At 62.6% G+C, this 27,306-nt stretch overlaps 3 protein-coding genes across 10 annotated transcripts in view; all 3 read right to left on the reverse strand.

Moving 5' to 3' along the window:
* Window positions 1-2: 2 nt before the first annotated feature.
* NFKB2 (nuclear factor kappa B subunit 2) lies at window positions 3-11,092 on the reverse strand. 3 transcript variants are annotated; one of them, XM_063338562.1, is made up of 23 exons: window positions 8,171-11,092; window positions 7,021-7,164; window positions 6,557-6,632; window positions 6,038-6,078; window positions 5,837-5,935; window positions 5,513-5,664; window positions 4,606-4,712; window positions 4,299-4,457; window positions 4,090-4,194; window positions 3,863-3,948; window positions 3,600-3,738; window positions 3,401-3,520; window positions 3,113-3,295; window positions 2,799-2,940; window positions 2,541-2,655; window positions 2,149-2,356; window positions 1,889-2,058; window positions 1,627-1,729; window positions 1,262-1,491; window positions 1,031-1,100; window positions 765-937; window positions 576-687; window positions 3-494 (listed from the first exon to the last, which is right to left on the reverse strand). In XM_063338562.1, the coding sequence occupies exons 1-23, from the start codon at window positions 8,213-8,215 to the stop codon at window positions 373-375; spliced, it is 2,901 nt and encodes a 966-aa protein (XP_063194632.1). In that variant the 5' UTR covers window positions 8,216-11,092; the 3' UTR covers window positions 3-372. The 3 variants fall into 3 exon arrangements, with proteins under 3 accessions (XP_063194632.1, XP_063194633.1, XP_063194631.1); XM_063338563.1 differs by having other exon boundaries at window positions 7,120-7,164; window positions 8,171-11,090; XM_063338561.1 differs by having other exon boundaries at window positions 3,113-3,520; window positions 7,120-7,164.
* Window positions 11,093-11,870: 778 nt separating this feature from the next.
* On the reverse strand, window positions 11,871-21,847 carry TMEM150A (transmembrane protein 150A). The gene is made up of 7 exons (XM_063338590.1): window positions 21,541-21,847; window positions 19,355-19,402; window positions 16,998-17,069; window positions 16,769-16,836; window positions 16,505-16,632; window positions 15,325-15,502; window positions 11,871-13,543 (listed from the first exon to the last, which is right to left on the reverse strand). Exons 1-7 carry the CDS (start codon window positions 21,618-21,620, stop codon window positions 13,299-13,301), a joined length of 819 nt encoding a protein of 272 aa, XP_063194660.1. The 5' UTR covers window positions 21,621-21,847; the 3' UTR covers window positions 11,871-13,298.
* A 3,707-nt stretch (window positions 21,848-25,554) lies between these two features.
* Window positions 25,555-27,306, reverse strand: part of GBF1 (golgi brefeldin A resistant guanine nucleotide exchange factor 1) — a 108,527-nt gene continuing 106,775 nt past the window's right edge. For all 6 annotated transcript variants that reach the window (XM_063338551.1, XM_063338556.1, XM_063338555.1 and 3 more), the window contains one exon: window positions 25,555-27,220. In XM_063338551.1, the coding sequence (XP_063194621.1) occupies window positions 26,937-27,220 (284 nt within the window). In that variant the 3' untranslated portion in view covers window positions 25,555-26,936. The remainder of the gene's footprint in view (window positions 27,221-27,306) is intronic.

The following is a 27,306-nucleotide window of genomic DNA, read 5'->3' on the forward strand; positions in this document are numbered from 1 at the left end:
TGTGCGCGCTGTGGTTTCTCCCCCATGGCTGGGGACAGCCCTGGCATGGAGGGATGCTGAGGAGGGACTGGCAGCTGCCTCCTTGCTGCCAGACTCCCAGCCCCAGGCAGGGCTCAGCGGGGATTACTGCCCACCAGCTCAGGGCCGGGACTGGAGAGACGGAGGGCAAAGGCTAATGGAAACTGCGTCCCTTTATTCAGAAGAGGGACACCATTAAATAAGAGCAGAGAGGGGCAGGAGCTGGCTGCGTCCCATCCCCCCAAGTCCAGGCAGCCGGACCCCAAGTCCGGAAGGCACTTGTGTGGTCAGGGCAGAGTGGGGGACGACGTGGCCACCCTCCAGCCCCAGGCAGGTCTAGGGGCTGCTGGCCCCTCAGTGCACCTGTGGCTGCTGGCTGTGGGGCAGCTCACCCCCCCGCCCTGGCTTCAGGGCCAGCGCAGGCGCCTGCTCTTCCTCCACCGACTCGCTGCCGTAGGCACTGTCTTCCTTCAGCTCTGCAAAGCAAGCCCCAGGTGCTGTCAGCAATGGGGGGGCAGGGGCAGCAGGTCCCATCCCTAGCCCCTCACTCCCTGTACCTGTGCTTTGCAGCTTCTCCAGCGCCTCGGTTTTGTGGAGCATCCTCACAGCCTTGTGGAGCCCCATGGAGTCCAGCGCTTCCAGCAGCCCCCCCAGGCTGCCCCCTGCCAGCTGTGGAGAGAGGGCACTGAGCAGGGCTGGCGGACGGACAGGCAGGGGGGACGGGGGCACCCCGAATGTGCACTGACCTCGTAACTGCGCAGGAGGCTGACGCTGGGCGAGGGGGTGTCCTTGTAGGTCTCCACCAGGCTGCAGAGCCCCAGGCGCTTGGCCAGCTCAATCCAGTCTGACCCACTGCAGTCCTGGTTCAGCAGCTGCTCCAGCCCCTGCAGCACCTCATTGTCCAGCGACAGAACGTTCCCTACGCAGGAGAAGTTGCCTCCGTCATCCCTGCTGCCAGGAGGGTCCTGCCCTGCTCCAGCACGGAGCTTTCATGGGGAAAGGGGTGGCTCACCTGGCCGGGGGGCAGTGGGCAGCTCTGCCTCAGGGCCCTGCTGGGAGGCCTGCAGCAGGATCTCCCGCACCTGTGGGACAGACACGGATGTCAGCAGCCCCCAAAGCACTGGCCAACCCACCCTGCCCCCCCACGCCATGGCTCTCCCCGGGACATGGATGGAACATCTCCTGGATCTCTGCCCGATCCGTGCTGTGCCCCCCAGGGGGTTTGTACCCCGGCGCCACACACCTTCTGGCTCCGAGTCAGGTCCAGGGGCGTGTGGCAGCGGCGCTGCCTGTGCCCTGCCTGCCCATGCCCCTGCGTGGGGCGCTCGGGACTGGTGCCGCACTCCATGGCCGGGGCTGGCTCCCCCAGCTCCATGGCCAGCTCCTGCTCCTCAGGGTCAACATCTGTGTCACTGCTGGCCTCCGACGAGGATGGGCTCACGGGCTCGTCGTTCTCGCACAGCATATCTGCCCCTGTCAGGGAAGGGTGGACTGAGCCCCTAAAAGGGCAGGTGGGCCCAGGGGTCTGTCTGGTGCCTGGGCACCCCCCAGCATGGGCAGCCAGGGCTGCGGGGAGGGGAAGGGCGAGGATGGAGGGCAGCACCTTACCAGCTTTGAGGAGCAGTTTGGTGAGAGTGGGGGAGCCCAGGCCGGCAGCCAGGTGCAGGGGGGTATTCCCAGCGAAGGTCTGGCTGTTGACATCTGCTCCCAGCTATGGAGAAAGACATGAGGCCGTGAGGATGGGCTGCCTGGGCACTGCCCCCCCCATCACCCTAAGACCACAGGGGACTCCCGCACTCCTGCCAGGGCTGTGTGGGAGGCTGCGCCACATTCCTGTCCCACAGCCACCAACCCGCCAGCCCCGACATACCTTCTTCACCAGGTGGGTGGCCATGTTCAGGTTCTCCATCTCCACGGCAAGGTGCAGTGGGGTCCTCCCACCCTGCCTCTCCACCGCGTTCACGTCCGCTCCCATCCTGACCAGCAGGTCCAGGCAGGCCAAACTCTTTGCCTTCACGGCCAAATGCACAGGCAGGAGGCCTGCAACAGGGGGAGAGGCTCAGCAGCCTGCCGGCTGAGCCCACCATGGCATCGCCAGGTTCCTGCCCATCATCTCCCAGCCCCGCTCACCATGGAAATTGGGCAGATGGAGTAGGTAAGGGGCAGCCGAGCCCAGGTGGGCCAAAAGCGTCTTCAGCATCTCTTCATCGCCAGCCTGGAGCGCCAGGTGCAGCAAGGAATTGCCGTAGCGGTCCAGCAAGGTGGGGTCGGCACGGGCTTGCAGCAGGAGCTGGACCACTTGGGGCTGCTTGGTGATGACTGCCAGATGCAGCGGCGTCTGCGGGACAGCAGCCCCCCCTCAGCAGTGCTGGCAGGAGGAGCCGAGTCCCACAGCACCGTCCTCACCAGAGTGGCTGTGCCGTGCTCAGCCCTGCAGCCTCCCCGCAGCGGGAACCCCTGGGGCCGGGCAGCAGGAGCGAGCCCCTGCTAGAAGAGAACCGGCCGCTCTGAGATACACGTACCTGCTGCAGGTTGTTGGAGATGTTGATGATCTGCTGGCTGGGGATGCTGACAATGACCTCGATCAGCTGCTTGATCACAGCTGTCTGCTCATGGATAATAGCAAGGTGCAAAGGCCTGCAGAGTGAGCGGGATGGCCCCTGGCTCAGCTCCATGCTTCTCCAGGTCCTCCCCGCCACCTCCCACCCCCCAGAGTCCCTATAACAGCTCTGCTGGCCAACAAGGCTCCCTCACTCTCCCCAAACCCCATCTGTGCTCACGTGTCTCCATTCTCGTCCTGCGAGGCAGCCAGATGCCTCTGGACGGCCAGCAGCATGCGGGGGTCGGCCGTGATGGAGTAGTCGAGCAGGGCATGGGCATTGCGACGGGCCAGCGCCAGCATCCACAGCTGGTAGAGCTGAGCTGGGGGAAGAAGCAGGATGTCAACTCCAGGAGCGGCAGCCACATCCCCCCACCCTCCTGCATCCCCCCGGGCACAGAAAAGAGAGGCACCCAGCTCCAAAAGGTCCACAACCTGTGCTCCCTCTCCCAAGTGATGTCCCCCAGCCCTCACTCCCCCCAGCCCTCCTCCTACCCTGCTTCTGCAGCTCCTTGCAGTAGGTGCTCTCCGCAGGCGCCTGCCTGTCGCTCCCGGGACCCTCCATCTCGGGGCCTTTCATCTGCACACCCCCCTGGTAGCCCCCCACAGGGTGGGGGCCGGGCGAGTAGATGCTGTTGTAGGCCAGCCCGGGGGAGTAGGGGAAGCTAAGGTTCCCGCCTGTGAAGCAAGGGGGGGCCGGGTGAGGCCAGAGGGGAGCGGGGAGACCCCAGGACCGGGCCATGGCAGCCCAAGCAGGGAGGGGGAAGAGGCATCCCCACTCACCTCCTCCAGAGCCGAAGCCCCCAGCCCCCCCACCGGCACCCCCCATGTGCGAGCCCCCGCCAAAGTGCTGGGGAAACTGAGGCAGGACTTTCTTGCGCTTCCTCTCCACTTCTTCCTTATCTGCGGGCAGAGAGAGGTGGCGGGGTGAGGGGCAGCCCCGGCGGAGGGGGGCACGCCGGCCTGCCTAGGGGGTGCTCACCTTCCACCACGGGGTAGTAGGTGAACTGCTTGGACTCGCTCACGTCGCCCCCCCGCTTCCGCTTCAGCTGCAGGAAGACGGTGACGGGACGGTCGATCTTGGGCTTGTGGTAGGGGGGCGTGCGGAAGACGATGGCATACTGTGGGCAGGACAGATGGACATGGGGTCCCCTCCTCCCCAGAGCAAGAGACAGGGCTCCACCACCCCGCAGGGCACCCGTCTGCCTCAGGGCACGTCAGGATGTCCCCCCGTCTCCCCCGTACCTGCTTGTGCACATCAGTCGGAGAGAAGTCCCCGAAGGCCTGCCAGCCATTCTCATCATCCTCATAGAAACGCACCTCGATGTCATCTGGGGAGAGAAGGGGCGCCTGGCACTGCCTGTCTCCCTGCCCCAGGGACATGGTGCCCCGGCCACCCGGGAGCCCCAGGACACAGACCTCTCCTCCTGCAGCCCCTCCGGAGGCTTGTGGCTGGAGGGAACAGCTCTTACCTTTCTGAACTTTATCACACAGCAAGTAGACTTCGTCCCCTCCCCGCACTGAGCCTGCCGTCTTATCCATCCGTGAGATCTTCAGGTTGGAAGCTCCCGGAGACTCTGCAGAGCGAGGAGGCATTGGGAGCTGCCGTGGCAGACAAAGCATCCCTCACCTCCTTACCCCGGCCTGCCCTGTCGCCCCCCTGGCCTGCCCCCACACTCACTGCTATCGTGGATGGGGTCGGAGATGACGGGCTGGAGGGCCAGCGTGAAGTTCCCGCTGCTGTCACGGAGGTAGGCAGTGAAGCGCAACCGCACGATGCTCAGGTCCATCACCTTCTTCAGCTCCTTTGCCTCCAGTTCAATCTCACGCAGCTCCGCTTCTGCCAGGGCAGGGGGAGATGCCATCAGGCCAGGCAAAGGGGACAGGGCTCCAGATCCCCCTGCCTGTCCCCCCGCAGCTGCCACCCACATCAGGTCCCCGCTCCCCGCAAGGCGCTGAGTCCCACTGAATCCCCAGCCTGCCCTTACCCGTCAGCTGATGGCTCCTGTTGCGCATCTTCTGCTGCTTCAGCTTTTCCTTCATGATCTCCATCATGTTCTTCTTGGTGACGTGGAGCACACCCAAGTTGCTGAACCTGGAGAGAAGAGGGATCCCACTGGGATCTGGGAGTGCCAGCAGACGGCCCAGGGGGCACATGGGCTCCCATGGCCAGGAAGGAGCTGAACAAAGCACAGAGCATTGTCACTCAGGCAGTGGCGGGTAAATATGTGGGGGCATAACCACATGGGGGCATAACAGGAGCAACCCACAGAGGAGAGAAAAGGAGCCCAGAAAAGAGGCGGATGGGAAACTCCAGGCTCTCACAGGTGGCAAGTCCAAAGGGGAGGACCAGGAGGGCTGGAGGCCAGAGGGATGCAAATGGGATGAGTCTGAGCCAGCAGCCAGGGCTGGGTTTGTAAGGGCAACTGCAGCAGTAAAGCGAATGCAGCTCCAGTTCCTCCTGTCCCTCTCCAGCAGAAGACCCGGGGAAACATCCTCTTCTACAAACGGGGCTGCGGGACGAGCAGTGTCAGGGCACGTGGGGACCCAAGTAGCCAGGAGCCTGCCTGCTCCTGCCTCAGCAGCTGCCTGGGCAGGAGCTGCCCTCCAGCGCTCACGGAATAACCCAGCTACTCAGGCTGGCTACAGAAGTCATCTGCAAAGCTGGGGAGCTGCCACCCTGAGGGCAAAAGCCCAAAACAAGCTGCATGTGCCAGACTCAGAACGGGGCAAAAGTGCTCAGGGGACAGAGCCGTATCGATGACCTAGTCTAAACCTACTCCTGGCCCCATCCCGTAAACCCCGCTCCTGGATGCACTAACCCTCCTCTTCTCCCCAGCCTGTAAGTTGTAGCCAGCCCCACCCCCAGCCACCCTGGCTCTCCCTCACACGTACTGAGCCGTCATGTCCTTGGGTCCCACGATCGCGACGCAGTTGCCAGCCTCATTGCACTGCTTGCCCACCAGGCTGTGGGCATGCACGCGGGGAGGGTCGCTGTGTGTCACCAGGTCCACCTCGATCCGGGCCATCCCCGTGAAGTTGCAGATCTGTGGGGAGAAAGGAGATGGGAGTCCCCGGGAACCTGCAGGACTCTGCAGACCCCTGCTATAACCTCCCCATAGCCATCACCCTTCCTGCCACAGCCCTCCCATCCCTCCAGCGCCACAAGGCACACTGAGCTTAATACACATTTCCCGTCCTTCCCTCGGCAGTGCTCACCTTAACGGTGGGGTAGGTCTTGCGCCCCTTCTCGCTGGATGCTCCCGGCAGCCCCCCATGCGAAGGGCCCTCGCAGCCATACCGAAACCGGAATCCCCGCTGTGGAAGCAAAGAGGTGGTCAGACAAGAGTGGCCCACACCTGATGCCGTGAGAGCAGGGGGTGACAGCTACACTTGCCCTTACCTGGGTGACATCCTTACCTGCTTTGGCTGCTCGATGATGACAAGGTAGGGACCTTCCACTGGAGGACAGAGAGGAGAGGCACCGGTGAGAAACACAGGGTAATCAAAGTGTTTGCTCACAGTAAGGATGCTGGAGGTATGGGGATGGTACTGAAGGTGAGGTGACCCCTGTCTGTCCCATGGGACTCTTTAAGGGCCCCCAGCCCCTGGGCTGTCAGAGCCCAGCCAGGAGCAGCAGTCAGAGCGGCAGGGAGAGGAGGGAAGGGCCAGAGGACGCTCTGGCACTTAGGGAGCGGGGAGCCCCTGGGGACCCATCACAGCCCAACCTCAAGTCCCTGGTAGACTGAGCAGCAGGGCCAGATCGAACAGTCCCTGTCCCAGTGTGGCATGGGGCAGGGATTCCCAGACAGCCCACAGTGGGGCCTGCGGGGACACAGCCCGTGGTGTTGCTGGGAACTACGGGGCGTGAGTCAGCCTGTGGGGAAACCCCGCTGCAGCTGGGGACCCCCGGGAGGGCACAGCCAGAGGGGCCCTTACCCGTCTCCATCAGGGGCTCCTTCTGCTCCATCATGTGGGAGCTGAAATTGAAGTCGTAGTCAATCCCATCCAGGCACTGGGTGACAGGAGGGAAGATGAGTGTGATGAGTGTGTTGGGGCTGGAGCCCCCAGCTGCCCTGGGGGACAGGCACAGACCCCCATTTCCCGCCCTCGGGGCAGGGGGGACAGCCTGACACAGACCCCCATTGCCCACCCTAGGAGGGGGGCAGGCACAGATCCCCTGTCCTTCCCAGGGAAGAGGGGTGGGCAGGTGCGCACCCCTCACTGCCCACCCTGGGGGCACCAGCAGGCCCCCCCACCTCCCACCCCGGCGGCAGAGGCAGACCCTCCATCTGCCACTCCGGAGACACCTGCAGACCCCCGACATTGCCCACCCAGAGGGTGGGCACAGACCCCTATCTCCCACCCCGCGGGCACCTGCAGACCCCCATCTCCCAACCCACCCGGGGGGTTCCGGCGCCGCCCCCAGCCCAACCCCGGGGCCCGGCAGAGACACCTCCCCGCCGCCGCCCCGGGGCCGCCCCGATCCGTGCCGCACTCACGGGCTGGAATTGCTCGTCCATATCTGCGCGGGGCCGGCCGCCGGCCTGCGGGGAGGGAGAGCGCGGGGGTGAGCGGGGACCGGCGGCGGCAGGAAGGCACCGCCGCTCCGGAAAGTCCCTAGAAACCCCGCCGAGCCGGGAAATGACGGGACCGCGCGTCACCGCCCCGCCCCGCACCGCCGCGGCCCGGGGCCCGGAACGGCACGGCACGGCACGGCACGGCTGGCAGCGGCCCTCGGCTCGAAGAGGGCCCGGGCACGGCTGCCCCGCCGCCGGCTCCCCTGGCCCGGGGGCGGCGGGACGGGGCCGTCTCCTTGCCTCATGGGAGGTTCGGGCTCCGGGCGGGCTGGAAATCCCGGCGGCTGCTCGCCCGCCTCCCCCGGCTGCTCTCGCTTGGGCGCTGCCCGGGAGCGCCCGAAGGTCCCGAGTTTCCCCCCGGGAGAAAGGAGGGGTTTGCCCCGCACCGGGCCCGGCCGCCGGCCCCGCTTCGGGCACCAGCCCCCGTTGACCAGCCATCGCACCCTTTCCTCTGCAACACCTGCAGCTCAGCCTGGCTGAGACCACCCGGACCCTGCCGTAAAACCCGTCGGCAGCCCCTGGGAACTCCCAGGTCTCTGCCCCGCATCATCTCACCTCGATGACGCACCTCCCGCACAGCGATGCCTTCTCCAAGCCCCCCTGCGCTCAAAGCACTGCCCCAAAGCCTGCTACCCGCCCCAGCTCCCTGGTCAGGGGCAGCTTTCCAGGGCTCTGCAGACCGACGCAGGCACACGGCACCCCCTTGCCAGACACACAAAGAGGTGCTTTCCCACTCCCCCACCGCCCAAATTTCCACTTACGCGCCAGCCCCTGCATCCTTCCCACCGGGGTGGCCTGAGAGAGGTGTTGGCCGTCCATGTTCCCATTCCCTCTTTCCCGCTAGGAAGCATCTGGTTTCAAAGCTGGAATGGCAGCTCCAGACCTCCCCATGGGAGCATCTCCTGGCACTGCACGCTCCTCGCCAACCCCAGCAAGGTTCTGCCACCCACAGCGCTCGCACCCTCCTACTCACCGGGGAGGAAGAGGCTGGTCTCAGCAACCCGTCCAGCCCCAGCATCGCTATGGGGACTGCAGGCTACCGCAGCCGGGGGTCCCGACGAGGTCAAGGTCTGCCCAACTGTGGGAAACCACCAGAGACTTCTAGCAAAGGGGCAGGATCAGAGCAGAGCCTCCAGGCACGCTCTCTTGCTCCACATTTCTTCTCACTAAGCAATGGAAAGGAAAAAAAAAAAGAAAGAAAAAACCCCGTATCTGACTCCACGGTACCCTCATACCATGAATTTCTGAATCAGTGGTTGCTGCAGGTCCCGCTCAGGGGATTTTGGCTGTGTGGGAGAAGAGGGGAAGGAAGGGGATTGTTCAACCCGTGCGTGACTCATATTATTCAGAAGCTGAAAAGAGCCTTTTCAAGGAGATTTTCCAGCCACTCAAGTCCTCCAAAGGGGCTGCCCTGTCCCCCTAGGCCTGAGGTTTTCCCCGGATGGCCTGCCGTGTGAGCCCAGCCACGTCCACGCCCTGGGAGCATGGACACAACCCCAGGCTGGCCTGCAGGAAGCAGCACGTGCTGCCTGCTGTTGGGATCCCGCCTAGGCATCCTCAGCCGGCCACCACCAGCCAGCCACCTCATCTGCTGGCAACTGTTTCCCAGAGAGGTGAAGGAGGGGACAAACATCCTTCCCCAGCACGCTGGCAACAGCCACCTTGAACCCTACCACTGAGCCTGGCTGGGGGAGCCCAGGCCTGAAGATGCTGGAGAAGAACAGCCTGTGCCCTTGAACAGAACAGCTCCCCTTCTCCAGTGCCGTCAGCCCCATCCCCTCTAGAGGGGTTTTCACAGCTCACTCAGCGCTGCCCCAGACACTTCCACTTGTTGCAGCAAACAGCATGACTAAGGACCGTCATGGGGTCGCGCGCCTGTGTCTACCCAGCCCGCACAGCCCCGGCTCACTTGGGAGATTGCTGGCCGTATGCCTGCATGCTCGCACAGTGCATGTTAGAGGAAGCCCACCTTCCTTGTTGAGCAGAGCTGGAGAGTCGTTGCCCGCTGCCTTGTTCCTAGAAGAGCCTGTGGCAACCTCAGACCTGCTCTCAAGGTAAGTCCAGCCTGCTGTGCCAAGCTGCAGTGCCCTTCAGGCCTTACAGGACTCTGGGTTTCCCCTGGGAGTGTAGCACACTCGGCTTTTATCCCACACACATCCCAGAAGGGGATCCACTTCCCCTCCTGCCGTCAGCAGCATCCCTGCTCTGTGGTACCCAGTGCGTCTGGCCTGGACCCCTCTTTGCTGGGCTAATTCCTCCCTGTCTTCGGACCTTCCTAGGGCTCAGGAAGGATTCTCTGAGCATGGCTGGGAACGGGGGGAAAAAGCAGCAACCTGACTGTGACGCACCTCCCAGAGCAGCACCAGCTCCCTGCCCGGAGCGCAGCACTGCCGCAGCACCCTTGCCGGATGGCACAGCCTCCCCGTGCCAGCCAGACCGCTTCAACTAAAGGCCAGCCACCGGCAAGTGGCGCAAGCTAAAGCCATTCTTCCATGCCTGCAGCTCCTTGAACATGACCTAGTAAGGCAGGTGCTATTTTCTTTCCTCCTGTGACAGCCGGCTGACTTGCAGAGCCGATGCCCTGCGGGCGGGAGGGAAACGTCCGTCTGTCTGTCTGCAGCAGGAGCATTTAGCAGCCATGGGAAAGGGTGCTCCAGAAACACAGGAGGCAGCACGAGCATGGCTCTGCTCCAAGCCGCCCTGGTGTACACCTGACATGTTGCAGCCACCCAGCTGGGTGCTCCTCTAACATACTATTCCTTACGTGTTTTGTTTCCCCTGTGGCCTGCCAGTGCCTGCAAATGATGGCCCTAAATACCTGACCTTGTTTTCTGCACAAATCCTGTGCTCTGCTCCATCCCAGGAGTCCCAACAGCTACTGGCAAGGGCCCGGCAAGAGGCTGCCAAGTCCCTCTCGCAGAGCATTCACGGGGACTTTGTTCAGAGACCCTTCCTGGAAACTGAGTCCTTGACCTGCAAGCATGGCAGAGAGAAATCCCCTCTCCTGGAAATCCGTCCAAGCCTTCCCACTCCCTGACAGCCTGCCCTCGAGCACCTAAGCCATTCATATCTCTCTGCATAAAATGCCTTTACTCCCATTGTGGCTATCAAGTTGGTTTTGGCAAACCCCAGCCACCCACTATCTTCTGGTTTTCTCCTCTAGGGCCTGTAAATCAGCTGCTCTGCTCTTGTGTTATGAACCATCGGCTTCAGTTGTATATCTCTGCACCCTCAGAAAAACCCTCTCAGCGTCGGCCGGGTATTTGCTGTCTCTCACTCTCCCTGGTTTCCATTCTGCCCATGGTATCACTACTGCGTTGGCGTTCGCAGCTTCTTTTGGGGTAGCGCTAGCTGAGCCTGCGGGCATGGACCTCTTCCCCTCAGGGCAGGCAGCAAGCCAGCCCTGTTCCCCGGGCAGGCAGGGATCAGCACGGGCAGGGAGAGCTGCAGGATGGGGCAGTATTCACCCGCAACGGGAAACAGGAAAATAAGCAACTTCCCCACTGGCAGGCAAACGGGTATCAACACCAGCGGTGCGACTTGCTTTCTCCCCATGCCCAGCCAGCAGACCTCCCTCCAGCCTGTATCTATCTTCCCAACACCTCCTCTCCCAGCCAGCCCCACAGCTGGCCCACGGGCAGCCAGGGACCCGCATGGCTGCTGTGGCGAGTGGGAGCCGAGGAGCTGCCGAGGGCTGGCCGCTGCAGCCCCCTCAGCAGGGACGGGCAGCCCTGGCGCTGAAACTTAACACCTCTCGACCAGTTCAGCTCCCTTTCCCCTTAAAATCAGGATACATCTGCACCCATCGCCCCAGCGGGCACATGGCAAGAGCGGCGGAGGGGCTGCAGCCGGGGGCAGCCGGGCTCAGCATCCCCCCGGGCTCAGCATCCCCCCCCCGCGCTCAGCATCCCCCCGCGCTCAGCATCCCCCCCCCGGGCTCAGCATCCCCCCCCACGCTCAGCATCCCCCCCCACGCTCAGCAATCCCCCGGGCCAGGCCCGGGCACAGGGCCGCTGTCGGCTAGGGTGCTCTCCCCACTGCTGCGAGCAGCCCTGCCCGCTGCCCGGCCGGCACACGGCTCAGCCGCGATCACCCCGGTGCACCGGCACCTCCCGGGCAGCGACCCCCCCTCCCCCGTCCGCCCCCCTGCCCCCGTCTGCTCCGGCCCGGCTCCGCGGAGCAGTCGCCCGGCCCGCCCCGGCCGCCCCGGCCGCTTGCCTTCAGCTCCAGCCCCGGCGCGGCCGACTCGCCCCGGCCGCGGCCCCGGGAAAGTCCCGTCCCGGCTCCGCCTCCCGGGGCTTCCCGAGCCCGGCTCCGCCCCGGCGGGGACGGCGGCGGGGTGGCGCTGGGGGATACCCCCCCCGCGGCGGGATGGGACGTGCAACTCCAGGCTGCTGCATCCCGGGTGAGAACGCTTGTCTTCCACCCTGCCCGACGCTCGGGACAGGGAACCGAGCCCCGGGCTCACGGCCGTCCCCCGACGGCCGCGGGACGCTTCGTCCCCCACCCCTTTGGACCCCGGCCCCCACGCCGGTCGCTACCCCAGCCCTGCACAGCAGGGAAGGAGAGTCTGCCTCACCCTTGGCTGATTTTCACTTTTATTATTGTAAATTCACTGTTCTTTCTTTATATATATATATATTTTTAAACATATATTAGATATAAAAGTCAGAAATGCTCCTCTTCGAACTACATATACAGGTGGATTTATAGGCCGAGTTTGAAAAGGTGGGCAAGTCAGGAAGCCCAACCTGACCAATGCGCACAGCAGCAGCAAATGCCCCTCTCCAGGGACAAGGGAAAATTTATATATATACATATATGTGTATATATATATGTATATGTAGATCTATGTATACAGACAGACATGCACACCCATTCATCGCCCTATACAGCCCACCCCACACCCCAGCCCCTGCCCAGGACGCCGCAGGCTGGGGCTGAGCCGCACGGGCTCTCACTGGGCAGGCGCTGGCTGGGCTGAGCGCTGGGCAAGGCACCGAAGGACGGATTTGGGAGTCCTGGCAGAGCGGGGTGTGGGGTTCCTCTGCTCCTACACAAACGCGTGGCCTCTCCGTGCCTGCGCTCCCTGGGTGGGAGGGCTGGCAGCAGCCCATCCCCAGGCTGGGAGAGCGGGGCTGGGGCGCGCAGGGACAGCGTGCAGGGCTGTCCTGCAGAGTCAGCTTAAGCTGGCAGAGCTATGGAGGGGAAATCCAGCGCGCTGCAGGCGCTGTGCTTGCAGGACATCCCTGGTTTGACGGTAAATGCAGAGATCCATTTCCTCACCTAGCTGGCTGCCAGGAAGCACGGGAATGCCGTGGCCCAGGAGGTGAAACCTGCCTCAGCAGTTCTCCTCCAAGCTGAAAAAATGCGGGAAAGTCATCAGCTGGAGGCACAGAAGGCCCTGAGCAGTGACAGCCAGGTCCCACTGGGGCTGCTAGTGTCACCCTGCAGCAGTGCAAGCCACTGCCCCCACCCAGGCAGGCTGGCAGGGAGACACCCCCCGCTGCCATCCTCACTCGGGGTGCAGAGACCGGCACTGTCATCACCCGCCAAGGAAGGGAAAAGGCACTCTGGGATTTCTGCTCCTCGGACACAGTCACAGTGGCCGGCTGGAAGGCTTGCCTTGCCTAACCCTGCCCCGGTGGCTGCGGAGGAGGGAGGGAGGGAGGAATGGCGATCCCTCCTCCCCAGTGCACCAGGCTTGGGTGGTGAGGGGAGGGCGAGCCCCCTGCTCCCCCACATCCCTTACAGAAGGGGGCCTCTGTATGATTGCCTACAACAGCCCCCGACTCAGCAGGGCTCGGGGGCACACCCCGGCTCTGCCAATGGCAGAACCAGGCTGGCACCTCCGCAGTGACCCCAAACCCTGGGAGCAGGGAGTGGGCAGCTCCTGCAGGGGACACCAGCTGCTGGAGGAGCTGCGGCCGCAGCTCCCACCAGGAGGGGAGGGCACCGCACGCCCACGCATGCACACATACACACACACACACGCACCCAGAGGCAGCCAGGGTCTCTGAGACATTCAGGATGAGGGAGTCACCAGCACATGCCAAGTTGGGGGTCCCCGCCATGAGCCTTAAGGCCTCCCCATGTGGGGGTCAGGCCATGGCCAGGCCCTCTGCATGGCTGTGGATGTGGACCGTGCTGGACACACTGCTCTCGCCTTTGTAACTTTTGGGGGCCCGGCTGGCTTTCAGCAGGACCAGGAAGGTGTCTGTGGAGATGGCCCCAAACTCAAAGGTGAAGGTGCCATAGAAGACCAGGACATCAATGATGAACACCCACTCGCACAGGGCAGCCACATGCTGCAGCACAAAGCTCTCCTGGATGAAGAACACACCACCTGAGGGCATGCCCGTCAAGGAAAGCACAGTTGGACCCCAACCACCCCATGGAGGACCACAATCCCACTGCTGCTGCATGCTGGGGGGCCCGCGAGCCCCTCTCTGCAGGAAACACACCACCACCCTTAAAACCAAGAAACCCACATGCTTCCGCCAGCACCGGGAAGGCCCCGCCATGGGTGAGGCGGTGGCACACATGCCCAAACCAGCCCCGGTAAATCACAGGACCGATGCCAGGCGGGGATTTTCTGCAGAGCCTGGGGCAGGGGGAACTCAGGCTGCAGCCCTCAGGGCAAGCCGGGTGCCCGGCTGCCTCACCCTCCCCACACCCCTCCCCTCTTCCTCAAACCGGGCTGACACTCCCCATCTTCCCACGGGAGGCAAAGCTGATAAAGCTCCTCAGCTCTCCCTCCCCTCAGTAAGGGGGTTTGGGCTGCTGTGTCCCAGCTCTGCAGCACCCCCCGTCCCTCTGCGCTGCTGGCTGTCTCACCCCAGGGAGGGGGCCTGCTCCCTCCCCTCCAGGTCCTACTGCTGCCAGAGCTTTCTTACGCTTCTCTCATTCCCACTGGGGATCTCTAGGGAAACCTACTGCCCGAGCCACCACGGGTGAGGGGAGAAGGCAGGTACATCTGCCAGCCCTCCAGGTGAGGCCTCTGGCAGTGTCCTGCCTTCTGCCAGCGAGACCAAGATCTGGGAGAGCCAGAGAGGCAGGGACCTGACCTGCAGAGCCCTCTGCTCACTCACCCCATCCCACCAGGAGAGGTCACAGCCCTTTTCCCGCACCGTCCCCACCACAGCTCGCTGCTTTCCCACTTCCAGTCCCCAGTGCTTACAGAGCAGCACGGCCACAGCAGACAGGCACCAAGCCGTCTCCCTTGTCCTTACATGCCCTGCCTGTCCCTCCCAGTTGGCATGGCCCCGCGGCGCTCCTGCCCTTCCCAGCTCCCTGCCTGCTTCCTGGCCCGCCTGCCTGCTGCGGTGACAGAGCAGGACCCTCTGGCACATCCCAGACCCGCCAGCACCCCCCAGGCTCCTCCTGGCCAGACCCCAGCCAGCCTCTTTGGGACCTGTGGACACCGCATGCTTTATCCCCTTCCTGCCCAATAACCACCACCTTGTTTCCCAATTTATCCCTAACCTCAGGTCCAAATAAGCCCCTGGATCCACGGCCACACACTCAGGACCATTCTTCCAGCCCTGTTCCGCCTGCCGCCGTGCCCTCCCTCCCTGGCATGGGTTGCAGACCCCAGCGCCGGCTCACCGAGCTCTCCCTCGTCCCAGGGGCAGCTCAGTCAGGTGGCTGGCAGAGGTGCTGCCATGCGCCTGCCTGGCACCCACACAGAGCACTTTTGTACTCAGCTTCGGTCATGCAGGTGACTCGCATGGACTCTGCATTGCCGAGGGCTCAACATACCTTTGTCTCATTAAAAAAACCCAACAAACCAACAATTAACCGGTCCTTCCACTCTGCAAGGTGTGGGGCTGGAGCCTGCAGCGGCAGCTAGGCTGGGCTGCAGCAGCCTGGTTTGGGGCTGCTTTGGGGGACCCCAGCGCCCCAAAAGGATCCCACCAGGATCCCCTTCCCTCGTCACCCCTGCACTGCCCTGACACTGCCGCTCCTCCGGCCTAAACCTGCAGCGAGCTGCCCGCCCTCAGCCCCCTGCCCAGCCCCTCCTGGCACCGTGCCTCGCTGCCAGACCAAAGGCTGGAGGATGTGGGGTGCATACCCCCCGCAAGGAGCCCATCCCAGATCTCCTCCCCACACCCTTCAGAAGGATACTGAAGACAAGGGTGAGGAAGGCCACAGCGGTGAGGATGCTACGTAAGTGGCCGGTCCAGTACTGCCCGGGGGTTTTGGCCATGCGGTAGGTGAGGATGGACTGCAGGAGCAGGAACAGCATGCTGGTGGGGAAGGCTACCCCTGCTCCGATGTAGTGCAGCACCTTGGCGTGATCCACCTGCAGGGGAGAGACCATCGGTGCCGGCCCCCTGGGATGCTCCTCCGGAGTGGCTCTGCTCCAGGGGGTGGGCAGGGCCAGGAGCGGATCCAGGCAGTGTGCGGTGCCCGAGTCCTGGCTGAAGAGCAGATTGGGACCTGCTGCTGGGATCTCCAAGTGCTGCTTTGTGCATCCATGGGGTTGCAGCTCCTGACCCCCTTGAGCCAACAGCCCTGCCATGCCCAGGGGCATGGGGAAGGGCTGCCCCCTGCCCTGAGCAGCATCTGGGGCTGCCTGCAGCCCCTCCTGGGGGGTCACAGCCCACCCCTCTGCCTTGAGCAGCATCTGGGGCTGCCTGCACGTCCCCCTGGGGGTCACAGTCCGGCCTTCAGCAGAGCCGCTGAGCCATGGCTGGGGCACAAGGGGGATTGGGGCCAGCAAAGCTTCTCCCGGTGGGCGGCGCTGGCAGCAGCCTCCTGCCAAGCGGAAGGGACCGGCTGCTGCAGGCAGCAAGCAGGCAGCTGCTGGGAGGCCGGTGCCTGGCAGTGCAGGCGTGGGGGTGAGTGCTGCCGGCTGCCGCCAAGCCCCGGGCCGCTCCGGACCCTGCTCAGGCTCTGCCCAGACACGTTTCCTGGCATGGGCCCCCGAGCAGCCAACATCCACAGCGGGATGGCCGGGCAGCGAGAGCGCCGGCAGCTTGGCCGGGTCTCCTCTGCCCAGCTGGCGTGTCCCTGCCCGCGCAGGGTGATGTGTCCATGGAGGGGACAGAGCATGCAGAGGGTCTCAGATAAGTGTCAGACCAAACACAGCAGCTTAATCTGGACCTGCAAGTATGAGCGCACACACCAAGAGGAGCTCCAGCGCCTGGAGAAGCACAGCGCCCGGTGCAGGTGAAGGAGGGCACGGATAGCGGGGGCTGGACCAAAACAACCACCCCAAATCCTACAGCGCCGAGCACTGCCACTGCTCCGCTCCAGCCAAGCACCCCCCCTCGTTGAGGACCCCCCTGAGGAGATGCCTTACCTGGAAGTTGCCGACCATGGTGAGGCCAGCGGCGCAGACCCAGCCGGTGGCCAGCCCCAGGGTGTTGAGGAGGGACGGCCCGAGGCGCTCCAGGAGGTGGGCGTAGCGCAGCAGCCCCACCAGGATGACTGTGGGAGGGAGGGAGGGAAACACAGCCTCGTCGCACACCTGTGGACCCCCACCACCCGCCCCTGCCCCCCGCCAGGGGTGAGTGCCACAGGGCACCTGGCTCCCAGCCCCACTCCCCCAGCAGCGGGCACTTACCCATGAAGGAGCCCAGGCTGCAGATGAGGCTGAAGAAGCAGCTCTCGGGAGGCAGGGTGCCACATTTGCTGCAGGGACAAGGCAAGACCCGGGAAGCCCTTAGCCAGGGGGCACTGGGGTGCAGCGCCTGGCCCCCTCCCCAGGACACGCTCCTGGGTTACCCCGGGGGTGCTCTCAGGGCGGCTCCGACCCCCGGCCGAGCCCGTGCTCCCACCCCGTGGCTGCTCACCTGACGAGGGGGATGTGGTCCAGCGTGCAGCAGGAGCCGGGGCTGTCCACACCACACGACTGGTTGTAATTCCTGCCGGGAGCAAAGGGACAGCCTAGGAGAGCCGAGTTGCTGCCCGGGACCCTCCTGCCCACAGGCCCTGCAAGGGCAGCAGAGCTGCCCCCAAGACAGCGCAGCCCAACCCCAGGGATGTGCCCGCACCCTGGGGACAAACCCCTCCAGGGAGTGACCCAGCAGGGTCCTCCGGGAGCATCACGCCTGGGTTTCCACCGCCTGTCCCCTGCCTGCTGGCTCTGCTGCCCACCCGGCGTCCCTGCCTGCAAGGGAGAGGCCATGTCGGGGCAGGGGGCTGCACGGATCGGGGTGCGGGGCTCGGGGGCATTCTTGCAGCCCTGCAGCCCGAGCAGGAGCAGGAGCACCCACACGCCAGCCCCGCCACACACATCCCGGGGTGGGAGCGCAGGTGGAGCCAGGCACGCAGCCACCGACAGCTCCGGGCTTGCACGGGACGCCGAGCTGAGCGGGAAATGGCCCCCGCGGCCACGAGCAGCACCGGGCAGTGCCACCCCGCCTGGGAGGGAGGGAGCTGCCTGGGGGGACACGGCAGGAGCAAGCCCCCAGGCTGCCCTGGGGAGCCTGGCTGGGCATCCCCCCGGGGGGCTGTTATCAGCGCCCAGCGCCGCGGGGCTGGGGCAGGGCTCTGCTGCCCGCAGACACCGCAGAGCCCTGGAAGTGCCTCCTGCGGCCACCGACCCTGCGAGCTCTGGGGACCCAGCTCTTATCAGCCCGAGACACCTTCCTGTACCACAGCTGCTGCCTGCAACCGTAACTAAATTCCCCACTGTGGGGGTACGTGCCCCCTCGCCCCCCCAGCTCTCCCGGGAGCTGGCACACGTTTGCAGGGGGTTTTTGAGTGTCCCTTTGCTGCAGCATCACCCAGGCACCCGGCACCTCTGCCTGGCACCGCTGAGCAGTGCCCCATCCCCACCCCGCTGGCAGGGACCCCACAGCCCTGTGCCCCAAAGGGCCCCCCCAGACACCCCCAGCCCCACGGAGGGGATGGGAGCCAGGGGGCACCAGCGCCGCCCTGCCCCTGGCCCAGGCTGACCGCCAGCCACCTCCAGCCGCTCAGCAAGCGCATGGTTAAAATGGCCTTTTTGGAAAGGGCCGGGCTGGGCTCTGGTGTTTTTTCAGTCTCCTTTACTGGCGGCTTTATTTTCCGACCGAGAACCCCAGCGAGGCGTGGAGCACCACGGCCTCCTCAAGGGCTGCTCTTGGGGCCGTTGTTTGGTTTGGGAGGGTTTTTTTATTATTATTATTTTGTTTAAAGCGAGCAGCCCGAGGCCGGGAAGCATTATTCATCATTAAGGGCTGGCTGTGCGGTGGAGACAACCCGACACACACATTCTTCCCAGGGCAGAATCAGCCATCAGGCAGGAAATGGCAGCAGGTTTTTTTTTTCCCCCTTCTCCTTCAAACACTCCAGCAAGAATTAAACTAACATGGATTTTTCTGGGCAGATTTTTAAGGATACATAACAAGCCAAAAACCCTGCAGAAGAAGTTGCCAAGAGAGCAAACAGGGTTGGTTTTTTTTTTCCCATTTTTTTTCCTCCCGCGCCTCATCCCCCATCCCAGGGTGCTACAGGCGGCTGCTCTGCCCGTGGGGTGGCCGGGAGCTGCGGAGCCGTCCCATCCCCCTGGCACTGCCAGATTTAGCCTCAAGCAAGCAAGCTTCAGCCTTTTCCATGGAGACACACGGCCCTCTGTAATTCCCTGACCACTTATTTTCATACTTTCTCCGTGCTGTGTTTTCTCAATGGCCTCCTTCTCCCTGTCTGATTTGCGGCAGGGCTGGACCGTTCACCGGCGCAGCCGTAACCGCAGGCTTTCCTGCGGTTATGAAGGGAGGGTGGCTTTTGGTAGCCCTCCCCGGCCCTGGCATCCTCACTGCTTTGCTAATGCGGGGCCAAGCCCTGCCAGCAGCTTGTCCCCAAGCCGCTATGCTCCCAAAAGCCACTCGCGGGCTGGACGGGAGACACGTGCCCTGGGGCGACTGTGCCCCATCACTGTCACCACCATGTCTGCTGGGAGAGAAGGTGACTCTGTGCCCCCTTTAGTGCTCCCACCTCTCCTGTCATCCCCAGACAGGGGAAAAATACCCAGTCCCAGGGCCAGCCTGGCACCCAACCCCCTCTTCAGCACGGTGATGGTGCAGGCGGTGCCTCGGCTACCTGGTGGACTGGCACAACATGGCATGGCTCAATGGGACGGACTGGAGAGGGACCCCTGGCATTGCGGGGACTCTAACAGAGCTGGTCCATGGCAAAGGGCCCCTGCCACCCCCCCAGGCCTTACCAGTTATGGACGGGGCAGATATGGTTGTTGGAGAGTGCCATGGCATACCTGGGGGAGAGACAACAACAGGGATTACCACAGCCACCCCTCTCCCTGCATCCCCAGCCCCAGGGACGAGCCGTGGGAGCCGGGGGTACAATCTCTCGCTGCCTGCCAGGGGCCAACACTCGTCCTGTGGCACTCCCGGCTTTATGAGGCAGGAAAAAGAAAAGCAAGTGGATGAGCCCAGCCCTCGCTCTGGGGAGCTCCCACATCCCCCTGCCTGGCACCCCCATCCCCACCGAGAGCCGCCTCCTGCTCCACTTCAGTTCAGCTGCCGCTACTCCGGCGGGGCCTCTTCCCCATGGTGCTACTGTGCTCCCCAGGCCCCGGGGGGCTGCTCTGCCGCAGAGCCCCCCACCCCAGCACCGGGGCTTTCCACCAGCCTACAGCCATGCAGGGTGTCACCTGATGGCCACTGGGCTCTGCTGTGCTTGCCCCAGCCCCTTGCTGGCCAGTGTCCGGAGCTAATGAAGCCTGGATAAGTAGCCGGTGTGTTGGCAAGGCATTTTAGGTAGATCGGCTCCGTCGAGCATTTCACTGTGGAGTTACCCCCGCACCTCAGTCGGTGTAACAAGGGGTTCGTGACGTGCACCCCGCTCAGCTCCGGGGGGTCTCAGCCCCGTGGCCCCTCCAGCCAGTGAGGAGCCATCCCCCCTGGCAGCCACAGCAGCGGGAGGCACCGCGCTGTTCACATCGCTGCCGCCAGCGGCCGTAAACAGCTCAGGTTAAAAATAGGCCCTGACACCGGTAAGAAAACCCCTCTCCCGCCTGAGCTGACCACGTAACAGCCGGGCTGTGAAAAGGATGATCCCAGCAGAGAGGCACTGGGGCAAAGAGCGGGACACCTGGGGGGAGCCACAGGGCAGCGCTGCCCACCTCAAGGGTCGCCCACCAAGAGCATCGCCCCCCCGCAGACCTCTCACCCAGCCACTTCCCAGCACAGGTCTCCCCCCAGCACCCAGTCCCCGTCCTGGCTCCCCGTGCCCTCCTGGGTGGGGACAATAACCCAAGAGAGGGACAAATGGCACTGCCTTCCCCCAGCAGGATGCGCCCCCATCCACCGGGTACCCCCTCATAGCTCTGCATCCCAGGCATGGCTGGCAGGGCCCCACATGGACCACGCGTTCCCACATGCAACTGTCCAGCCTCACCCCACCACTGCGCAGACGAGGGACACAGCGTCCCCTGGGCGGCTGCAGGACATGTTTGGGGACAGAAAAAGGGCCCGAGTTCCGCTCCCCCCTCCCAGGGGAGCTCTGGCGGTGAGGATCGTGAGCAGCATCTCCCACCCGTGCTGCCCTGGGCTGGAGGAGCATCTTCCCGCCCCCAGCGTCACCCACAGGACACAGCCAGGGCTTCGCGAGGCATCCAGGGGAAAAACTTGGAGCATGAGTTCCCCGCACTTGGGTCAGCATTCACCTTTGTTGTGAAGGAGAGCGGGGGATACCACAGGGGGGAAGCTCTCGGAGGGTCCTGCATGGTACGGGGTGCATTTGCTTCATCCCCCACCCCAGAAAGTCCCATCACCTGTGCTGGGGCTCCCTGTGCCTCTGGGAAAAGTACCTCATCCAGTGCCCACCACCCCTGCGGTAGTGACACCGGGGGGCTGGTGGGGCGGAACAGGACAGCCCTACATGACCAGCTGAGATTCCAGGGCCAAGGCCCAGGGAAGGGACTGGCAGGGTGGGCTAGTGCCACTCACCCAGGTGACACAGCCTCTGCCCCTAGCACAAATGTCCCCTGGCTCTCCCATCCATCTGGCACTTGGGATGGGTGCCCATGTGCTGGGGGCACCGCTCCCAAGGCCGTTCCCGTGCCACCTAAGCATCAGCCGCGCTCACACTTGGACAGGGGCATGCGATCCCGCGGGGTGTCGGGGGCGCAAGGCCAGGGAGCCACACGCCAGCACCGCTGCCGGGACGCAGTGACCACGCAGGGTGACTGTGGGGGGACGGGGCGGTGTGGAAGCGACCGAGCATGCAGAAGTGCCCCAACCTGACGTGGGCCCAGCGGTGCCCCGCAACCCCCTGCCCCGCTGCGTCCCGCAGCATCCTCCAGCCCCCCGCCCCGCAGCATCCCGCCCCGCAGCCCGGGCGACCCCGGGCCCGCCGCCGCGGGGTGAGGGGCCGTCCGGCGGCACTCACACGATCCACATGCCGGTGATGGTGAAGGCGGGCAGCGTGACGGGCAGGATCCCCCAGGCCGGCATCCTGGGGCCGGGCATGCCCCGCCGGGCTACGGGCGAGCGGGGCCGCCGGGGGAGCCTCCCCGCTGCCTCCTGCTGCCGGGCCGCCGCCGGGCCGCGCTCCCCATGGGCGGCCGGGGCCGGTGGCCGGCGCCGGGCGGGCGGAGGTCGGTGGGTCGGTCGGTGGGTCCGGCCGTGCGGAGCCGAGCCCAGCCGAGCCGGGACAGCCCAGGCCGGCCCCGCCCCGCGGGCAGCGCGGGTGCCGTCGGCGGGCAAGGCCCGCCCCGTCCGGCGGGGAGCGGGCGGCGGGGAGCGGGGACGGCCCGGCGCGGCCCCGGGCGCCACGTGGCGGCGGCGCTGCCGGCCCCGGGGCGGGGAGAGGAGGGGGGAGAACAACGGCACCGGGCAGGCGGGGGGGGTGCAGGGGCAGGCGGCCCGACCCACCCCCGCAGCGCGGTCCGGTGTGCCCGGGACACGGCCGGGGTGGAGGGACAGGGCTCCTGCTCGGCAAACACGGCGCAGGGGGTCGAGGGCGGGGCGGGGGGGGGGAACTGCCAGCTGCAAATACCCCCTCCCCGGGGCTGCCTCTGCCAAGGCTGGGTCGGGCAGCAGCAGCTGGCTGCAGGGCGCTGGGGATTCCACACACACACACACCCCCCAGCCCCCGGTGATGCTCACTCTGCCCCACACACCGTCCCTGTGCCCATGGGCTCCTCCAGCAAGCGTAGCCCCAAGGACACCATGTCAGTGCAGGGTGAGGCAGGAGGTACAGCGCCAGGTGAGGGCTGGGCACAGGAGACCTTCCTCAGTCCCCTCTTCTTCCTCATGGGAAGAGGCTTAACATGGGCTCAGCCTTCCCTCCCGAGGACAAGGCTCAGGGTGAGCCCCTGCCTTGACTGTTGTCGTGCCCTCACTGAATGGCTGGCGACACCGCGGCTGCCTCACACCCTGCGAGCCACTGCCTGCACGCACCCTCCCGACCCGGTGTGCCTGACCTCTCCTTTCCCAGACGCTTTCTACAAACGGCTCAACACAGGATTACGTTTACCAGCCACCCACTAACTCTGCTGCCCAGAGAAATCTCCATTTTTCTTACATGGAAAACTTGAGGAAGCACGACTTCCCCTGGCAGAGCAGTCGGGCGGTGGCAGTCCCCTGGCCCTGTGGGTAACTCGGCCATAACCCACCCCCCAACTCCGCCACTGCTCGCGGGCCCGTGTTTGCAAGTCCCAAAACAGGTGGTGTAGCCAAAGGGTGCGTGCACCCCTCAGGCCCCAGTGGCTGGTGCTCATGGAGCCTGCACCTTCCCGCTCCTCCTAGGGCACGGAGCTGCCTGGGAGCTGCAGCTGCCCTGGCCATGGCAGGAGAGGAGCTCTGGCCACCCACTACCTTCACCCAGGCCCAGGTGCAGGTTATACAACTGGAGGAGCAGTGTTGCATACTGGGACTTGTAGTCTCGGGGGACCTCATCTTCCTAGGGGTTGACTCACACCCCAGGCAGCCTCCGTGCAGGGCTGGGGTCTCTCGTGGCTGTTCAGCATGAGAGTTCCCCGACCTTTCACTGCAGGAGCTACACTCCAGAACTTTGCTCTGGAGCCGGTTGTGCTCCCAAAGCCGTCCCCTGCGTTTCTGTGGGCCGGTGGCCAGCAGGCCTGGCCCTCCCTCTCCCAGCGGCCCCCACGGCCGGCCGCATGGACAGAGGGCGGTGGGAACAATGCCGGCCAGCACAGCAGGCACCAGGCCAGCGTCGCAGCTGCGGCCGCCTCCAGCAGCCGTGGCCGGGCTCAGATTGCTGCTGGGCCACGGGGAGAGCGGTACAAACCCCGCGGGGCTGCCTTCCGCACAGGCGGGGTGATAGAGCAAGGCACCGGGGACTGTAGGCTCCGATAACAGGCGCAGGTTTTTCCAAAGGAGTTCAACAGCTGGCATTTCTAGGAACGAGGGTAACTTCTGAAAAAGCCAGCCCGCTGTCAGAAGAGACTTCATGGAAATCTTTTTGAATCTAAAAGCAGCATTGCTTCAGTTTCACAGATCTCAGTACCAAATTTATGTTTTACAGCCAGGGCTTATCCTTCCATAGGGCTTTCTCCCACTAGGAAGGTTCACAGCAATGAGGGAAGCACCAGCTCCACAGTAACCCGTCCTACTGACACACGCGGAATCCCAGTACTTATTTCTATTCTGTTTCAGCAGTGGAAGTTCTCGATGTAAATGGGAACACAAAAGGTCCACAAAGCCAAACTACGGCGATGTCTGTCCAGCCTCTCTGGAAAACAGTGAGTCAGACCTATAAAAATGAGAAAGAAGTCCAAGACCAGAAAAAAGTATATGCTGGGACAAACCTGAAAGCTGGTGTTGTGAACACTGCTCCTCACCAACAGCCGCTGGTAGTACGATTGTCTTTCATGTAATTCAAGTTACAAATACAGTTCAAGAGACTGACCAATAAAAGTATGTATCACAGCACACGGTACCTGTCAGTTGATTCTGATCTCTTTTCAGTTCAAACACTTTCCCTGTTATTTTTCCTCTGTAACACACGAAACCTCGTCATTGCAAAATCCAAACAACGTTCAAAGAAATTTTTTCTGGTTTTCCAGTCCATTTGTATTTACAGTCTAGTGAAAACTGTTTAAAGTGCAATTCTGTCTGTCTTTCCAGTCAACATTCTTTCCATTCCAGTCCCACTTCCTGCAGTTTCCTCGGGTGGCTTTTTGCTTTGCACCGCAATTGTCTGAATTAAGATGTAACGCTCGCAGCAGAAACTGGGTTTGCAAACACACTTTAAAACATAGCATCCCCCAAAAAGCTATCTGAACGCAGCGGGGAAAATCTGGGCTCTGCCGTTAGCTGACACCACTCCAAGAAGTCAAAGGACCATCCAGCGTTCAGAGGGCAGCAGTGCTGACATCAAGGTACTTGACAATTGAGCAATGGTTTACAAAGAGTTAATCATCTAAAGGTTTCTGTGAGCATTTTGGAGACAGCTCAGAAAAACAGAGCTGTAAATAGAAGCGAGGGCTCGGGAATACAAGACAGAGAGGCAGGCTGGATACAGAGGGGCCATGGGCAACGCAAGGATTCAAATACATGAATGAAAACATCTAAGGGCTGGAAGGACTCAATCAGGAAGAGAAGGCTGCAGCAGTGAAAATATTCCAGGAAGGGTGGAAATGGGGTAAGGGAACCAGGATTTATTAACGGGACTTTCCTAGCGTTACTCCTCCATTATGCAATATTTAGATCTTTGCTCATGCAATTCAAACAAACTCCAAGTTTTTAAACTCCTTATCAAGCCCTTAGGAGTCTCTTGGGATCCTTGCGATAGGGAAGGCATCAGCGCCTCACACAGCTCTAAGGACACTGTGGCACGGCACGGATCTTGCCACAAGACAAAGTAGAAAATATCAGGAGGGAAGTATGTGTGGTTGCCCATACCCATGGCAAGCACTAGCCCTGGAAGAGCCCAGGGTCTCTCACATGCCCTCCAAGACTGAGTCCTGTCAGTGGAAATGAGGATTTCTTCCTCATCAGACAGAAAATGCTCCTTTCTCCCAAGTCAGCCAGGTTGTCACCAAAGTCTGTGTGCTGGCTGCGTGCCGAGACGCTGCAGGGCACCTGCTCTGCCCTCAGTCCCGGCAGTGCATGAGCACACACCAACGTAACACCTGAAATTTTACAGCCGACACTTCTTGCCAGAAGCAAGAGCAATCCAGCTGTTACAGCTCTGCTTTGCCCGTGATGCGAATAATTTCTGCTTAGCCCCTTGACGGCCAACCTCCACTGCAGCCCCCCCCCAAGTTAGGGCAAGTCCCTCCGTGCTCCCCACAGGCAAGAGCACTCTGTTGGAGGATCCTGAGGTATGGAGCCGGGGGGCTGGTACCTGGGCACAGCACCTTGACAACTAAACTCCTCTCTTCCCAAAGCTCTGAGCTGCAGAACCATGACAGAAAAGGAGCGCAACACTGGAGCATTCATTTACAGGATGTATTTATTACACTGTAAAAAGTCCATTGGATTTGTAGCCATTTACTCTATATGTACACTGGTTGTACTCCCACCCCAACCGCAGGTTCCTCTCAGTACAGTATACACTGGCTTGGAGTCATGCCCATGCCCCTCCCAGTCACCAGTGGGATTTCTGAGATTGGTATTATTGAGAATTTAGACAACTAATGGAGAGAGGAGGAAGAACGGAGATGCAGCGCTTGCCAGGCAGCCAGCTTTGCTCTGGGCATGAGGGGGTGGAAGAGCGGGACATCCTTGCTGCAAGGCAGAAGCACAAGAGTGACTACCAGGGCCTCAGCTGCAGGGGTGTTCTAGATGAGGAGGTGGTGGGCTCCCAACAACTAGAAGATGCGGAAGGGTGCAATCTCTGCAGAGCTTCCAAGAGAAAGCACAGCAGACTTGCTGGGCGTCTGTCAGCAGGTGCCACAGATTCCCACATCTTCTCTAGCTGAAGAGGATGTTCTCCTAAGGAATGGGGCTGGACACCAAGAGGCCAACGTAGTGAGTGGTGGACAAGACAGGGAGTGGCCCCCCAGGCGCTGTTTGAGAGATGGCCACAGTGCTCTGCTCTCAGCTTGCAGGACTCTGCATTTCCTTCTCATCTCCTCAACTAGGCAGAGCCTTCTCAGTTTGCTCTCTCCAACCAGAAAGCCTCATTACATTTACAGGAGGAGGGAGGAAAGCGGTGCTGCCCCTACCAAACTCCCCAGCTGCCTCCTCCCTATCTGGCATGGGGATTGCTGTGATCCGTGTTGCAGAAGGAAAGCATGTGGCTACAGCAGACAAGAAGCCCTGTGTAGCAAGCTGAGTGCTGCACTGTAAGCAATCCACATTTCTACACAAAATTCTCAACCTGCTGAACCCAGGCGTGCCCAGAGCCCAAACAAAGCAGTGCAACCAGAAGCATGGGCAGGAAAGCTAAGGAATGGCTAGGGAATTGTCCAGGGAGTGGACTGAATAGTCTGAGACACAGTCCTGTACTGTAGCCCCTCTCTGGTGTGACATCAAAGACTTTTCCCTCTTCACCAGATGAACTGGTGGCAGCTTGGTCCCAGGCTGCTGGGTGTGGGCATTGCCTGGCCCCTGAGATTGTGAAGGCAGGAAGGAGAGTGGTCAGTGGAACTGGATACCCCCTCCGAGAAGACAGGGATTTCTAGGCGGATTTCTAGATGGTTGCCACAGGAAGGGAGCAGAATGTGATGTGCTCCAGGGGAATTGTGGCAGCAGCCCTTCAGCTCAGGTTAGCATCATCTTCTAAAACAAACACGCCCCGCTACCAGAGAACATTCGGCCAGCATCCTCCACCCACACAGCTTCCTCAGCAGACAGTTCTCAGACACCCTCAAACTAATTGACTTCAGAGGTTGTCATGGGGTCAGTGGGCCGTGGAGTAGCTAAGAGGGGCACAGGAGAGGTGGCTTCAATTAGGGCTGGGTTGAGAATGATTGGCAGAGTCATAGGTGGCACCCCAACCTGCAGGGGAGAGGCAAGAGGCTGCAGGATGAGTGGCGGCTGTGCTGTCGTAGGAGGTATGTCTGTAACGGGGCTTGTCTTTGTAGGAGCTGAGGCTGGGAAAGGAGAGGCAGAGGTGCTGATGGTGGGTGAGGCAGGTGCAGCGGCTCGCTCAGACTCTGGAAAAAGGAAAAGACAAAATACATCCTTACACACGCCCTGACACAGTCATCTTTCAGCTGAAAGCTAAGCAGGACTGAGGATC

Source organism: Chroicocephalus ridibundus, chromosome 6 (assembly GCF_963924245.1).
Source record: "Chroicocephalus ridibundus chromosome 6, bChrRid1.1, whole genome shotgun sequence".
In the NCBI taxonomy this organism is placed as follows: Eukaryota; Metazoa; Chordata; class Aves; order Charadriiformes; family Laridae; genus Chroicocephalus; species Chroicocephalus ridibundus.

Excerpts from the sequence above, each read along its gene's own strand:
- NFKB2 (XM_063338561.1), bottom strand. The coding sequence starts at position 8,215 with ATGCTGGGGCTGGACGGGTTGCTGAGACCAGCCTCTTCCTCCCCG. Across the intron at positions 2,357-2,540 it reads TCTCCAACAACCTGCAGCAG|ACGCCGCTGCATCTGGCAGT; the intron begins GTACGTGTATCT and ends GCTGTCCCGCAG. Across the intron at positions 495-575 it reads GGAGAAGCTGCAAAGCACAG|AGCTGAAGGAAGACAGTGCC; the intron begins GTACAGGGAGTG and ends CTTGCTTTGCAG.
- TMEM150A (XM_063338590.1), bottom strand. The coding sequence starts at position 21,620 with ATGCCCGGCCCCAGGATGCCGGCCTGGGGGATCCTGCCCGTCACGCTG. Across the intron at positions 19,403-21,540 it reads ATCACCGGCATGTGGATCGT|GTATGCCATGGCACTCTCCA; the intron begins GTGAGTGCCGCC and ends TCTCTCCCCCAG. Across the intron at positions 15,503-16,504 it reads CCATGGTCGGCAACTTCCAG|GTGGATCACGCCAAGGTGCT; the intron begins GTAAGGCATCTC and ends TCTCCCCTGCAG.